A 13256-nucleotide genomic window follows, 5' to 3' on the forward strand; every position below is an offset into this window, starting at 1 on the left:
CAATGGCAAATCGAATCGTATCCCGATCGGACATGTCGAACTTAATCGGATTGTAAATAGAATCGTAATCGAATCGTACAAAGAATCGTATCGTGTAGATGGGGCTTAAAGAGCAACTCCAACCAAGAATTGAACTTTAGCCCAATCAGTAGCTGATACCCCCTTTTACATGAGAAATATATTGCTTTTCACAAACAGACCATCAGGGGGCGCTGTATGACTGATTTTGTGCTGAAACCCCTCCCACAAGAAGCTCTGGGACCGCGGTACTTTTGGCAGTTTGTTACAATGTAACAGGGTTCACAGACAGGAATTAGCTGTTTACAGCTGTCTCTAACAGCCAAAACAGCGAGCAGCAGCTACATAACCTGCACACAGTAAAAATGTCACCATGTAATGTCAGAATGTAAATCTGGGAGAGGAAAGATTTTACAATGAGCAAACACTGACTAAATCATTTATACATAATTATTGTAAAAATGAAGCACTTTTTTTTATTACATTATTTTCACTGGTGTTCCTCTTTAAGGATACAATGCTTATCTCGACGACTTCTATGTTTGAGCTCATGGGGCAGGAGATAATACATTTGAATACTGAAAAAGAAAATACATTTAAATATTATCAATTAATGAGTTTTGTCACCAAAATTAAAGGTAAAATTGGTAAGCCGTTAAACCCTCTCAAAAATGCTTTTATAATGCCATAAAGCTGGAGAAATCAATATCCAAGTTATATCATTTTATAGGTTGGTATTTTGACCCAACTCTTCCCTCCTTTTGTGTAAAATGGACAAAGGAGCTAGAGCCTTGATATGCTCAGGATTGGGAGAAAATATTCCAGTGTATCTGGCTACCTCATAATCCCGAGTACCAGCTGGTCAATTGTAAATTGGTAGCAAGGTGGTATGTTTCTCCAGCTCGATTGGGTATGATGGGGGCAAGCACGGGAGATGTATGCTGGCGATGCCAAACAGATAGGGGTTCACTCAGACATATGTGGTGGACCTACCTTGAGATTCAAAAATTTTGGATGGACATTGAAGCTTTTTGCAATAGGCAGGTCCAAAATATTTGTAAATTTACAGAAGAGGCCGTAATCTTTGGATTAGGAGATAACTACAATATGACAAACAGTGGCTAAGAAATTGATAGCCCTTAAATGGAAAAGTGCAATTGCACCGGATTTGAAGGAATGGATATGGGAGATGGAAAACTTCCTGGAATTAGAGGAGTGGGTGTTGAAAGAACGGGCCCCCTGTAGAAAACTAGTGGCGAGCAAAAGGGCTGGAGATATGCAGTTAATGTTATTGGTGAGGAGATGGTATGTAGGGATAAAGTCCAGGGCGGTAAGTTAAGAATGGAGGGGGTTGAATGATAGATGATTGATTGAGTCGTATTATGAAAGTTTATCTGGGGTGGGGGGGGGGGGTGAGTGGAGAAGGAGCTTAGGGAGGTAAGAATGGGGTGGACTGAATGGTGGAGGGTTAATTGAGCTAAAGCTTTCAAAATAGGAAGGTGGGTTGTGCAACGATTGTATACGGAAAAGTAAAGTTTGTCTCTTTATACGTTCCAAAAAGGATTTTTATCGAGCAACAGTATAATAAAGCAGTCTTATAAAGCCGACCAATGATAATAGTTCAGCTCAACTCAGGAGCATGGCAATGAAGTTATGTACCTATTGGTTGAGCATGTGACTAATCTGAGGGGGAAAAAAAAACAAAGCAGCCAGTGCGCCAGTCCTGATGCCTAGCTCCTCCCCAAGTGATCTGTGGCTCTGCCCCCTAGCAGTCTGTGACTCCGCCCATCGCAGTACTTGGCTCTACCCCTTTTGTTCCCGGCAGCAACTACCACTTGTGCCCAAGACACAGTGCATTGCTGCAGTGTCCCGACAGCCTCCTCCTTGCCCCTTGCAGAAAATAGAAGAACCTCTCCTGTCTTCCTCTGCTCTCCAGTGTCATCTGACTGGTAGGAGCAGGGAGAAGTGCCAGTGTAGGATGCTCAAAGCTGATGATGGAGGTGGAGGCTGCTGTAGAGTCTGGAGACTAGTAAGCTCCCAAGGTCTGACATATCTGCTGCATAGAGGAACTGCCAGCAGGAGATATGCCAGTAGAAGCACTATAATGAGGCATTATTGTTGGGGCTATCTGTTACTGGGGTTTTTTCTGCTATTAGGGGTCCAGCCATGTGTGTTACTGAGGGTCCTTCACAGGGTTTGTTGTGTGGGTGCTGTGCATTACTAGACATCCTGTCTGTTGGCAGGGCCTGTTCTGTCAGTGCTGTACATTTCTGGGGGTCCTGTCTGTTGGCAGGGTCTGTTGTGTACATGCTGTGCATTACTGGGGGTTCTGTCTGTTTGCAGGGTCTGTCCTGTATGTGATGTGCACTACTGAGGGCCCTGTCTGTTCGCAGGGTCTGTCATGTGGCTGCCGTGCCTTACAGGGGGTCCTTTCCATCCTCATAAGAGCTTACAATCTAATCCCTACAATAGTTATATATTTTTTTTTAATATAGGCTTGTTTTGTGGTAAATTATTTTAGTTATTAGTATATTTTTGGGATATTGAAAAATATGAAGTGCCTGGTTGAAACTTGTGAAAAAATAGTTACTTCATGCAGATTTTGTCCTGGGCTGAGAATCAAACAAAGGACACTATAATACAAAACGTTTTCTCCACTGTGCTTCTCTCCCACTAATATCTAGCTGCTCATCCATGTCATCAATTCTAACCCTCTACTACCCTTCCTCCTTTCTTATTCTCTCACCTTGTCTCACCTACACTTCCAACATACTGTGCTTATCTCCAGATTGGGTTATGAATCGCTAAACTATTGTACCATATCAGTATGTCAGCCCTTCATTGTCATGATATACCCACCCCCAGTCCACATCAATCGTAACAGGTGGTAATATATTTGCATATCCCATAATGTTTGTGAAGATGTATGTTGAAATGGAGACTGTTGGTTGATAATCTGATCCTACAATGTGAAGGACATGATGCCTGAAATTGTTCTATGGGGACATGATGTCGGAATGTGTTCTGTGAGCGATGCAATACCTGCATTCATTATTTGATGCCACATGTACTATATGGCATATGGTTTATATCATATGGGATATGCTCGATGGTGGGATGGGGGGGGGGGGGGGGCGCCACAGGTTTTCTTGCCAGGAATTACAAAAAGGCCAGAAACTGCCCTGCTCCCACGTCATAAAAACACACCGATAACTTACTTGGCTCCCCTCCTATATTTGGCATTGAGTTAATGATTCAGGTAGGTAGCCATTACAAAAACAAATCAACCCCCCCCCCCCACCCAAAAAAAATAATTCCCGGCCACCTCATCCCACCATGCAGAGTAGCGCAGGGAGCAGTGTAATATTTACTTGCTCCAGCGCTGCAGGTCTCCTCTATGCATTACAGCTGCACACTCTGTGCTGCCATCCCCTGGCTCCCGATCTCATTACTCATGTTGGTCGTGATTGGTGAGTGGCAAATGACAGCAGAGACATGCAGCGCCGGAGCAGGTAAATATTATCGCCACTCCCTATGCTTATCTGAAAGCAGGTGGGGAGAGGGAGGAGGAGTGGATCCCCAAAGTCCCCCAGGCTCCTCTATAATCATGGGGGCTTTTGTTACGGACCCTGTTTTCTGGAATGCTGCTACATACGTAAGTCCGTGAATCAATTCAAAAATAGAAACAGTAACAGCTCTTACAAAAAATCATTCTGTAATTTCAGGAGGAACCATTTCAGAAACCTGCTCCCAATTACAAAAGGTAAGTCTTGTGATTCATGCTCAACTTATGATTACATTTATTATTGATTAGTCTGTTCTTTAGACATCCTGAAAACAAAAATTTATACCGTCTGTCACAAGATCAGCAGCAGCTATGTTTTGATGTGCATCTCTGCAGAGGAAAAGGCTCTTAGTTCTCAAAGTGTAAATTAAGAATTGTCTAGGTTTCCCTTAGTAGCCACAAGTAGATGCTTTGCAGGGAGGGAGGAGGCACCCCCAAGATGTGATGTGTGTAAGGGTTAATCTCAGCTAGATAAAACATAGATAGGCTTACCTCTAAAAGAAGGGGGTAGCCCAAATAAATTAATAACATTTTTATTAGAAACCAGACACCTGAATAATGCGTTTTGCATATCGCAGTCCGCTTCCTCAGATCTTAAAACTAGCGTTGAGGTGGTACCTTCTTGCAAAACGCTAGTATTAAGACACTTTTTGTAATTTGATCTGGGAAAGCGGACTGCAGTTCGCGAAACACATTATCATTCAAGTGCCTGGTTTCTAATAAAAATTTTATTTGGGCTACCCCCTTCTTTTAGAGGTAAGCCTATTTATTTATGTTTTATCCAGCTGACATTATCCTTTCCACACATCACATCTTGGGGCGCCTCCTCCCTCCCAGTAATATCCAACACCAACCCCCTCAGCTTGGGGTGTTTGCCGTGTATGTTGGTTTCTTGGAACTCTTATACCCCCTTTTCTTTTCCTGGAGAGTGACCAACATTGTTGAAGACTAAAGAACCTGAGTGAGGGCGGGTTTTCCTCACCAGCCATTACACTGTGGTTGCTGGTCTTGCAACCTATCCTTGTGAGTATTCTGCACATACCGTTGTTGAGTGTCCCATACCCTTGACGTCCTACACTATCAGGGGCTCCTAGTGTCCGTGTCTCCTAGTGTCTCTGTGTCTGCTCAAGCAGGCAACATAATGCCTAACCTGGTCAGACTGGCAGGATATGAAAATTGCCAGAGCCTATATGCACTCAAAAATCCATGTCATATATATAGGCTGCGACTAATTCACAGTGCTGGTGTAATTGGTGAACTCAACACTGTTTGAGCCAATATACTGTATATTCTGGCGTACAAGACTACTTTTTAACCCTTGAAAATCTTCTGAAAAGTCAGGAGTCATTTTATACGCCGGGTGACAATGATGCCAGGTGATACACCCTATCCTGTTACCGACTCTCAGATCTCGCTGCTGAGGACTGTAGTGAAGCGGCGCAGGCGCACATGTGGGAGATCTGAGAGGCAGAGAAGGAGGTAAATAGGATACAAGGGTGGACCAAAAGGGTGAAAGAGGAGTTTTTTATGGGCACAGTGTCACGGAAGAGTCGTGAGAAAAGAGAACATCATCACAATCGGTTTTCTGCACCGATTGTCGTTACCAACCCCAGATCAAAATTTTATGTCTAGGGGTAGCAGACTGTCAAGCCTGGGGTCTCTTTTTTTCTTTGTAGCGGATAGAGCTCTTTTCATGAAGTAAGTTTGTTGACCAGTGGAGTTAAGGTGGCCATACACTGGCCCGATTTGCCGCTGTTCGACAGCAAATTCGATCACTGGGATCGAATCTGCTGCCAATCGTTCGCGCTAAACACACCCACCGATCTGATTTCCTCCCGAAATTGGATCGGTCCGTCGATCGTGCTGTGCGGGAAATTACCGTCGATCGCCCGCGGGTAGGGAGCGCGTCGCTAGCGGCGGCCGATGCGATACAGGTATCGGCCGCCGCTAGCGACGCGCTCCCTACCCGCGGGCGATCGACTGTAATTTCCCGCACGGCATGATCGACGGACCGATCCAATACATTACCTGACGCTGGCTCCCGGGCATCTTCTCCGCGCTGCACCGCTCTGTTCCTGCTCCATCCCAGCGTACATTAACTCCCTGTGTCACTCCAATGACCAGGAAGTTCAAATAGAGTGCGCTCTATTTGAACTTCCTGGTCACGGAGTGACAAAGTGTACGCTGGGATGCGGTGCGGGATGCTGTGATGGGTGCAGCACGGAGAAGAGGACCCGGAGCCAGCTTCAGGTAATGTATACGGGGGGAGGGGGGGACAGGCGGCAGGAGCAGCTCAACAGATTGTGATCGGTGATTGATTCACAATCTGTTTGCAGTAAAGGCAGCCATACGATCCCTCTCTGATCAGATTCGATCAGATAGGGATCTGTCAGTTGGTCGATCTAATAGCAAATCAACCAGTGTATGGCTACCTTTAATGTTTGTGTAATTAACTTGTTCAAAAGGCGTTCCTTCATGGACCAGTGACACCTAGGTGTGAAGGCTTTCCAGCAGTAAGCCCAAGTGGCAAAGCGTTGTTGGCTTTCTGTAAGGACAGGATAAACCCAGCTGGAGATCAGACTTCTTGACTCCACGTAGGCCGGAGGGAAAATAAATGCTATATATGATTTTTGCGTGTCTAAGGAATACCGTACCCAGGACAGTTATGGGAGGTATATCACCTGATTCGTGGTGTTTTGATGGACATTTTGATACCAGTCTTGGGGGGCCAGGGATAAGCCACGAAAAAGTATTAAACCTCTCAGGAACTAAACATAATATGGTAGTCAAGTCTGATGTCATAGGAATTGTCATATTCCGAAGAATATGAATCTGTCGTCCGCAAAATATGGCATTTCCCATTTTTGAATTACAGCGTTTTACAAGTAAATTTAAAATCTCTCTCCAAGGGAATGAACGGTGATTGGTTTGTGAACCGGAGGGGGCCGGCCTTGTTCTACCCCCAAAACTAGCTTCCATAAAACCAGGATGCATGCAGGGAGGGGCCGTCTTCCCCTGTGTAACATCACCTGTTCAAGCCAGCCAGAGGACCATGTGGCTGGTGGTCATTTTCCTGAACTGAAAACAATGGACTGTTCCATGTGCTCAGACTCCACAAAGGACATTTTCATATGAACTTAAGTATTTGTTTATCCCCTTACTTTTATTTTCATACTGTGCTGCTATTGTCTCTAATTGTTGATTTTAATGATTTTCTGTACGTATTATTTATATTGCATTTATAATAAAAGACTTCTAAAAGTCATTTATCTTTCGGCTACACCTACTATTCAGCCACGCACAGAAAGAATTCTAGCCTTCTGAAGATTCGCTACTGAGAATTGTTGTTGTTAGTCAGAACAGGGTGTGTTTTAACATTTTTATTTGCAGGTATTAGTATCAGGCAGATTAGACTTCTCTTCCCATGTAACCGAGATGGTGGCAGCCTAGTACTTTGTGTTTTATAGATTGCACGCCTCCTTCTGGTCTGTCCAGCGATTTCCGCACACTGATTGCATCCACGAGATTAGGTGATCTGTGTGCTGAAACCAATTGGAAGGCACACAGCCACCAGGGGGTGTGTGACACACAGCGCAATCTTTTCTTCCATAGCGCTCTGATAAACAGGCAGACAAGGAGAGCTGACCAGTTCACTTAGGTAGAGAGAAAGTTGACCAATCCAAGCAGTCAATCTCCTATATACTGTTATATACTGGGTACCACATAGGGTACAGCACCAGTATCTGTTCATACATAGCACCAGTATATGCTTTTTTTTTTTTTTTTTTGTGCGTTGGAAGAGGGGTAGTCTTATACAGCGAGTGATCCCAAACTCTATATTTTAACTGGAAAAGTTGGGGGGTCGTCTTATACATCCAGTCGTCTTATATGCCGCAATATACGGTACCTCACTCTAGACAAAAGTAAAGGAAAAGGATGTGGACAAAGAAAACACTGTACATAATGTACAGGGTGGGCCATTTATATGGATATTTCTTTTTCAAAATGCTGCGCTCACATGTGTGTCCAGTCTTCTTGTAATAGATCACTCAAAGATAAAAAGAAGGGGACAAAACATAGTGTGATACTGTTTCAATCAGTTGCCACTTCACACCACCCAGTGCTGCAACCTTTATCCCTTAAACATTCACCACGACTCATAGGGTTATGCAGGTCCTCACCATGTGAACTGACTGTCAAATCACAGACAGCAAACCAGCACCATATGCACTCTCCCAAAGCATGCAGGTATCCACCAGGTCATGCGTGGCCTCTCACCTCACTTTCTGCCGTCCAAATTATAAGACCGCATCAGCGCTTAATCACTCAGATGGAATACTCCCAGCCGTTTTTTCAAAACGATATTACTCCACTAGAGCAGATTCCTCATAGTAGAGTCTACTCTAGTGACTCTACTATTACTCTAGTGGAGTAATATCGTTTGGAAAAAACGGCTGGGAGTATTCCATCTGAGTGATTAAGCGCTGATGCTGTCTTATAATTTGGACGGCAGAAAGTGAGGTGAGAGGCCACGCATGACCTGGTGGATACCTGCATGCTTTGGGAGAGTGCATATGGTGCTGGTTTGCTGTCTGTGATTTGACAGTCAGTTCACATGGTGAGGACCTGCATAACCCTATGAGTCGTGGTGAATGTTTAAGGGATAAAGGTTGCAGCACTGGGTGGTGTGAAGTGGCAACTGATTGAAACAGTATCACACTATGTTTTGTCCCCTTCTTTTTATCTTTGAGTGATCTATTACAAGAAGACTGGACACACATGTGAGTGCAGCATTTTGAAAAAGAAATCTGATTACATCTTATGCTTGGTGACTGATGCAGCGATCCATGGACACATAAGTAGCCGTTTGGACTTTGGTTTATGGACTCTATATACATTTATATTTGTCTTTACTAGGGTGTATGTCAAACAGTGAGCGCACATTACAAGGTTTCCTTTCCATTTATATGGATACAACTTTATAAAATGGGAATGGTTGGTGATATTAACCTCCTGTTTGTGGCACATTAGTATATGTGAGGGGGAAAACTTTTCAAGATGGGTGGTGACAATGGCGGCCATTTTGAAGTCGGACATTTTGAATCCAGCTTTTTTTTCATCCGGAAGAGGGTCATGTGACACATCAAACTTATTGGGAATTTCACAAGAAAAACAATGGTGTGCTTAGTTTTAACATAACTTTATTCTTTCATGAGTTATTTAGAAGTTTCTCTTTGTTTACAGCCATTGACATGTCGCCGAGGTTAATATGTGAGGAGCTGATAGAAATTGTGTTAATGTCTGGTGAACGCAGTAACCGGGTCGTTGCTGCAGATTTCAATGCAAGACAACCTACGAGACCACCCATCTCCCATGCTACAGTTATCAAACTGCTTGCTAAGTTTCGTGTTGGATTTGCCAAAATGTGGACGCATGAAATCTGTCATTAATGAAGAAATGCCAGTGGCTGTCCACAGCCGTAGCATTCGCTGCATGTCACTGGAGAGTGGCATTAGTTGAACATCCCTTTGGTGGATATTAGCTACTCACAAATGGCACCCTTACAAACTCCAGCTACTGCAGCATCTCAACGAGGATGACCCAGATCGGCGCACTGAATTTGCAGAATGGGCAAAACAAAAATTGGAACAGGACCCTCCGTTTACGCAGAAGATTTTGTTCATTGATGAGGCAAACTTTTATGTGAATGGTGAAGTTAACAAACAAAACCACCGCTATTGGTCTGACACTAACACACATTGGTTAGATCCCTCCAAGACTGTTGGAACAAAAAAAATTGATGGTATGGTGTGGTATTTGGGGTACAAAGATAGTGGGGCCATTCTTCATCAGTGGAAACCTCAAGACCACTGGATATGTGAAATTGTTACATGATGATGTGTTTCCCTCTTTATGCACTGAAGCTGGCACGTTCCCCGAGTTTTCCCAGCAAGATTATGCACCACCACATTATGGGTATCAGGTCTGAGCGTTTCTAGATGAACAGTTTCCTGGAAAGTGGATTGGTCATCAAGGACCAGTTGAATGGCCCCCAAGGTCTCTCGAACTGACCCCCTTAGACTTTTATCTTTGGGGTCATCTGAAGGCAATTGTCTATGTGAAGGTACGAGATGTGCAGCACCTGAAACTACGGATACTGAAAGCCTGTACTAGCATTTCTCCTGCGGTGTTGCTATCAGTGTGTGAAGCGTGGGAAAAGAGGGTTGCATTGACAATCCAACACAATGGGCAGCACATTGAACACATTTTATAAGTGGTCAGAAACTTGTAAATAATGAAAGAAAAAAGTTACGTTAAAACCAAGCACACCATTGTTTTTCTTGTGAAATTCCCAATAAGTTGGATGTCACATGACCTTCTTCCTATTGAACAAACAAAAGTTGGATTCAAAACGGCCAACTTCAAAATGGCCGCCATGGTCACCACCCATCTTGAAAAGTTTTCCCCCTCACATATACTGTACTAATGTGCCACAAACAGGAAGTTAATCTCACCAACCATTCCCATTTTATTAAGGTGTATCCATATAAATGGCCCACCCTGTAGAACAAAACCCACATGTTTCGGCTATAGAAACCAGGTAACAATATATGTATTTTATATTATATATTATATTCTGTCACTTCGTTTTCTTTTTACAACTCTTATTTTGGTACAGAATATGTGAAAATGTAATTGCTTTTGATTTAGTTTGTGACTTAAACTGAATGGTCCTCAAATCATGTAGTTTTGCTAAAACTAAAGTTTGATTATAATTCTGAAAATGAATTTTTTTTTGGGGGGGGAATGAGTTTGTCTTTACCTATTTTTTTATGAGACGTGGGTCCAAGCTTTAAAAAAAACAAAATGTATTCTACAACTAATCACGGTTAAAATGATACCACATATGCCTCATTTATTAACAAACTGGGGGTGCACTCTCCACAACTACACTGGATAAATATATGTCCCGCCATCTTAAATTGAACCCAGGCTGAAAATAAACTGATGAAATAAACAATTGTATTTATTCTCCTGCTCTTAAAAATGTCTACTTTTTTAGCTATCCCATGGTTTTATTTTATATTTAAACATTTACAAAGTAGATTGAATGTTTTGTTATGTCTGCTCAATGGCGGTCTATTAAGCATCCCGGAGTTAAAATACATGAACTCTGGACTTTTGTTCTATCTCTCCCCTGCCCTCAGAAGCTGTATTCTGCCAGGAAAACTTTTATGACTGTAATTTGCTTATCCGTGCGGTTTGCTATATTCCTGATAAGGCACCGGCAAGACAGAAGCTGTTACTTGCATGCCTGAAAATGAAGTATTTCAGGCAGCAAAATTAAAATAAGAAAAACATATGATTATTATGATTATTATGTTTGCTCTGTACATACACATGTTTATCTCATCAAGTCACGTGTCACCTCGGGAACTTATTCAAATAGCTCTCTCTGATTGCAGAAATTACCGTATTTTTTTGGATTATAAGACACTCCTGACCATAAGACGCACCTAGGTTTAGAGGACAAAAAACCAAGGGGAAAAAAATATATACTAAACCTTGTGCATCCATGGTGAAGGGGCATCTTGTGGATTATGCCCACTTTGTACTTCATGTCCCCTTGTACCTTCTGTGTCTCCCTGTCCTCCTCTATCCTCCTTGTGTCTTTCTGTGTCCCCTATGTGTCTGCCACTGTCCTCCTGGTGTCCTCCTCTATGCCCCTTTGTGTTCCCTTTGTGTCCTCCGTTTGTTCCCGTGTCCTCCTCTGCATGGGCACAGTACAGGGAGTCCCAGACATTGTGGCGGGTTAGAGGCTCGTATTGGCAGGCATTCACAAGTCAGGAACATTTGCATTTGGACTATAAGTCGCAGTGACTTTTATCCCCCACTTTTGGAGGGGAAAAAGTGAGTATTATAGTCCACAATATAAAGTACTCTCTACACACATGGCCTGTCTAGGTAAGTTTAAGAGGTTGTGGCAGGTCTGGTGGGAGATACCCTTGAGATTTCTGCTTTTAATTTGATTATATCCCATTTGTCTATATTTATCAAATATGTGTTGCCGATGCTGTAAATATTGCTTGTTTTGCCTTCTATAAAAAGCATTGATTAAGAAAAAGATAGGCTGTATTAGAAGATAAGAGCGAGTGATTTATATGCCTGAGCTTTATCCCTGTTTTTCGACTTCTTTCCACAGATCTGAGTCTCCTCCAGTTCCTGCAGTGAAAAACCGATTACATCAAGCTCAGAAAAGGTCAAACGTGACTCCTGCCCCCACAGTTTACAGTGAGAATTCTGTTTCCACTCAGATCAACACAACTCCAGATGTGGAAAACAAGCAAGATGCTGACAGACCACCTTCCTCACAGTTTGTACCATATGTACGAACAAAGGAGATCTACTATCTAGACCCTGATGCTCCTATGTCAAGACCTTCCACACATGACCCCCAGTACAGGCAGTCTGGTAAGACTGATCGATTCCTTTACCATGGTGTGCTGATCTATCTATGCATAAATAATAAATGCCTATGGGCCTGTTTCCACTAAACGCGATTTGCAGATATTTGTATCATGCATCATTTCCCATACAATGGACACGTTAGTGGAAACAGGCCCATAGGCATTTAATGGAGTCAGTTTTTCTTCACCCAGAATCCGTGTGTAGTGGAAACAGGCCCTAATGCTGGGAATACACGTTTCGTTTTTGCCTTCGTTTTAGCCTTCGATTCGTTCAGTAAACGAATCGAGTGTTGAAAACGTATGTGAAAATAGTCATAATCTCATTATAGTTTCGATTAATAGACCCCAAAAACGAACGACTAGTGATCGAACATGTTTGATATTATCTCTCTTTATCCATCTAATCGAGCCATTGGTAGGCTTGATGGCTGTTCAGATCGATTATATGTTCGTTTATGTTAGTCCGTCCCTGTAAAAAGGGATTTTCGTTTCGTTTCTTTGCAGCCTTCGATTATTGGAAAAACGAAACCATCAGAATCGAAAAACAAAACGAAACCGTGGGTGGTGATATTAACCGTACGTTCGATTATTTCGGGAACGAAAAGGACAAAAGGCACAATCGAAACGAAGGCTAAAACGAAGGCAAAAACGAAACGTGTATTCCCAGCATAAGAGTATCTTTTTTTGGGAGGGTTTGGCGTGCACGCCATCTTCCACCTTCCAGCATGATCGTTACCTGCACTCTGCAGGCACTCATCATTAGCTGGTTTATAAAGGAGTTGGCAGGGGTGATGTGCAAGTCTGTGCAAACAACAATACATGGGGAAGCTGTGTAATGTAGAGATCTGCTTATTGTAACATGTTCTTCTCCAGACAAATGTTTGAACATACAATAAGGCATTACTTAAAGGATAACTGAGGTGACATGAGATGTACAGTGCCTAGAACACAAATAACTATGCTGTGTTCCTTTTTTTTTCTTTCTCTGCCTGAGAGCGTTAAATATCAGGTATGTAAGTGGCTGACTCAGTCCTTACTCAGACTGGAAGTGACTACAGTGTGACCCTCACTGATAAGAAATTCCAACTATAAAACACTTTCCTAACAGAAAATGGCTTCTGAGAGCAGGAAAGAGATAAAAAGGTTCAATAGTTCATATATTTTAGCTTTGGCATACTTCAATGAATGTGTCATTGAGCAAAAAC

At 42.8% G+C, this 13256-nt stretch overlaps 1 protein-coding gene across 1 annotated transcript in view; it reads left to right on the forward strand.

Annotated features, from left to right (window-relative positions):
• The window catches only part of CCDC66 (coiled-coil domain containing 66), a 96244-nt gene that overhangs the window by 49267 nt on the left and 33721 nt on the right, over positions 1-13256 (forward strand). Inside the window, exons 9-10 of the mRNA XM_068253698.1 lie at positions 3744-3781; positions 11787-12055. Coding sequence (XP_068109799.1) covers positions 3744-3781; positions 11787-12055 — 307 coding nt within the window. The remainder of the gene's footprint in view (positions 1-3743; positions 3782-11786; positions 12056-13256) is intronic.

Source organism: Hyperolius riggenbachi, chromosome 9 (genome assembly GCF_040937935.1).
Source record: "Hyperolius riggenbachi isolate aHypRig1 chromosome 9, aHypRig1.pri, whole genome shotgun sequence".
Taxonomy (NCBI): domain Eukaryota; kingdom Metazoa; phylum Chordata; class Amphibia; order Anura; family Hyperoliidae; genus Hyperolius; species Hyperolius riggenbachi.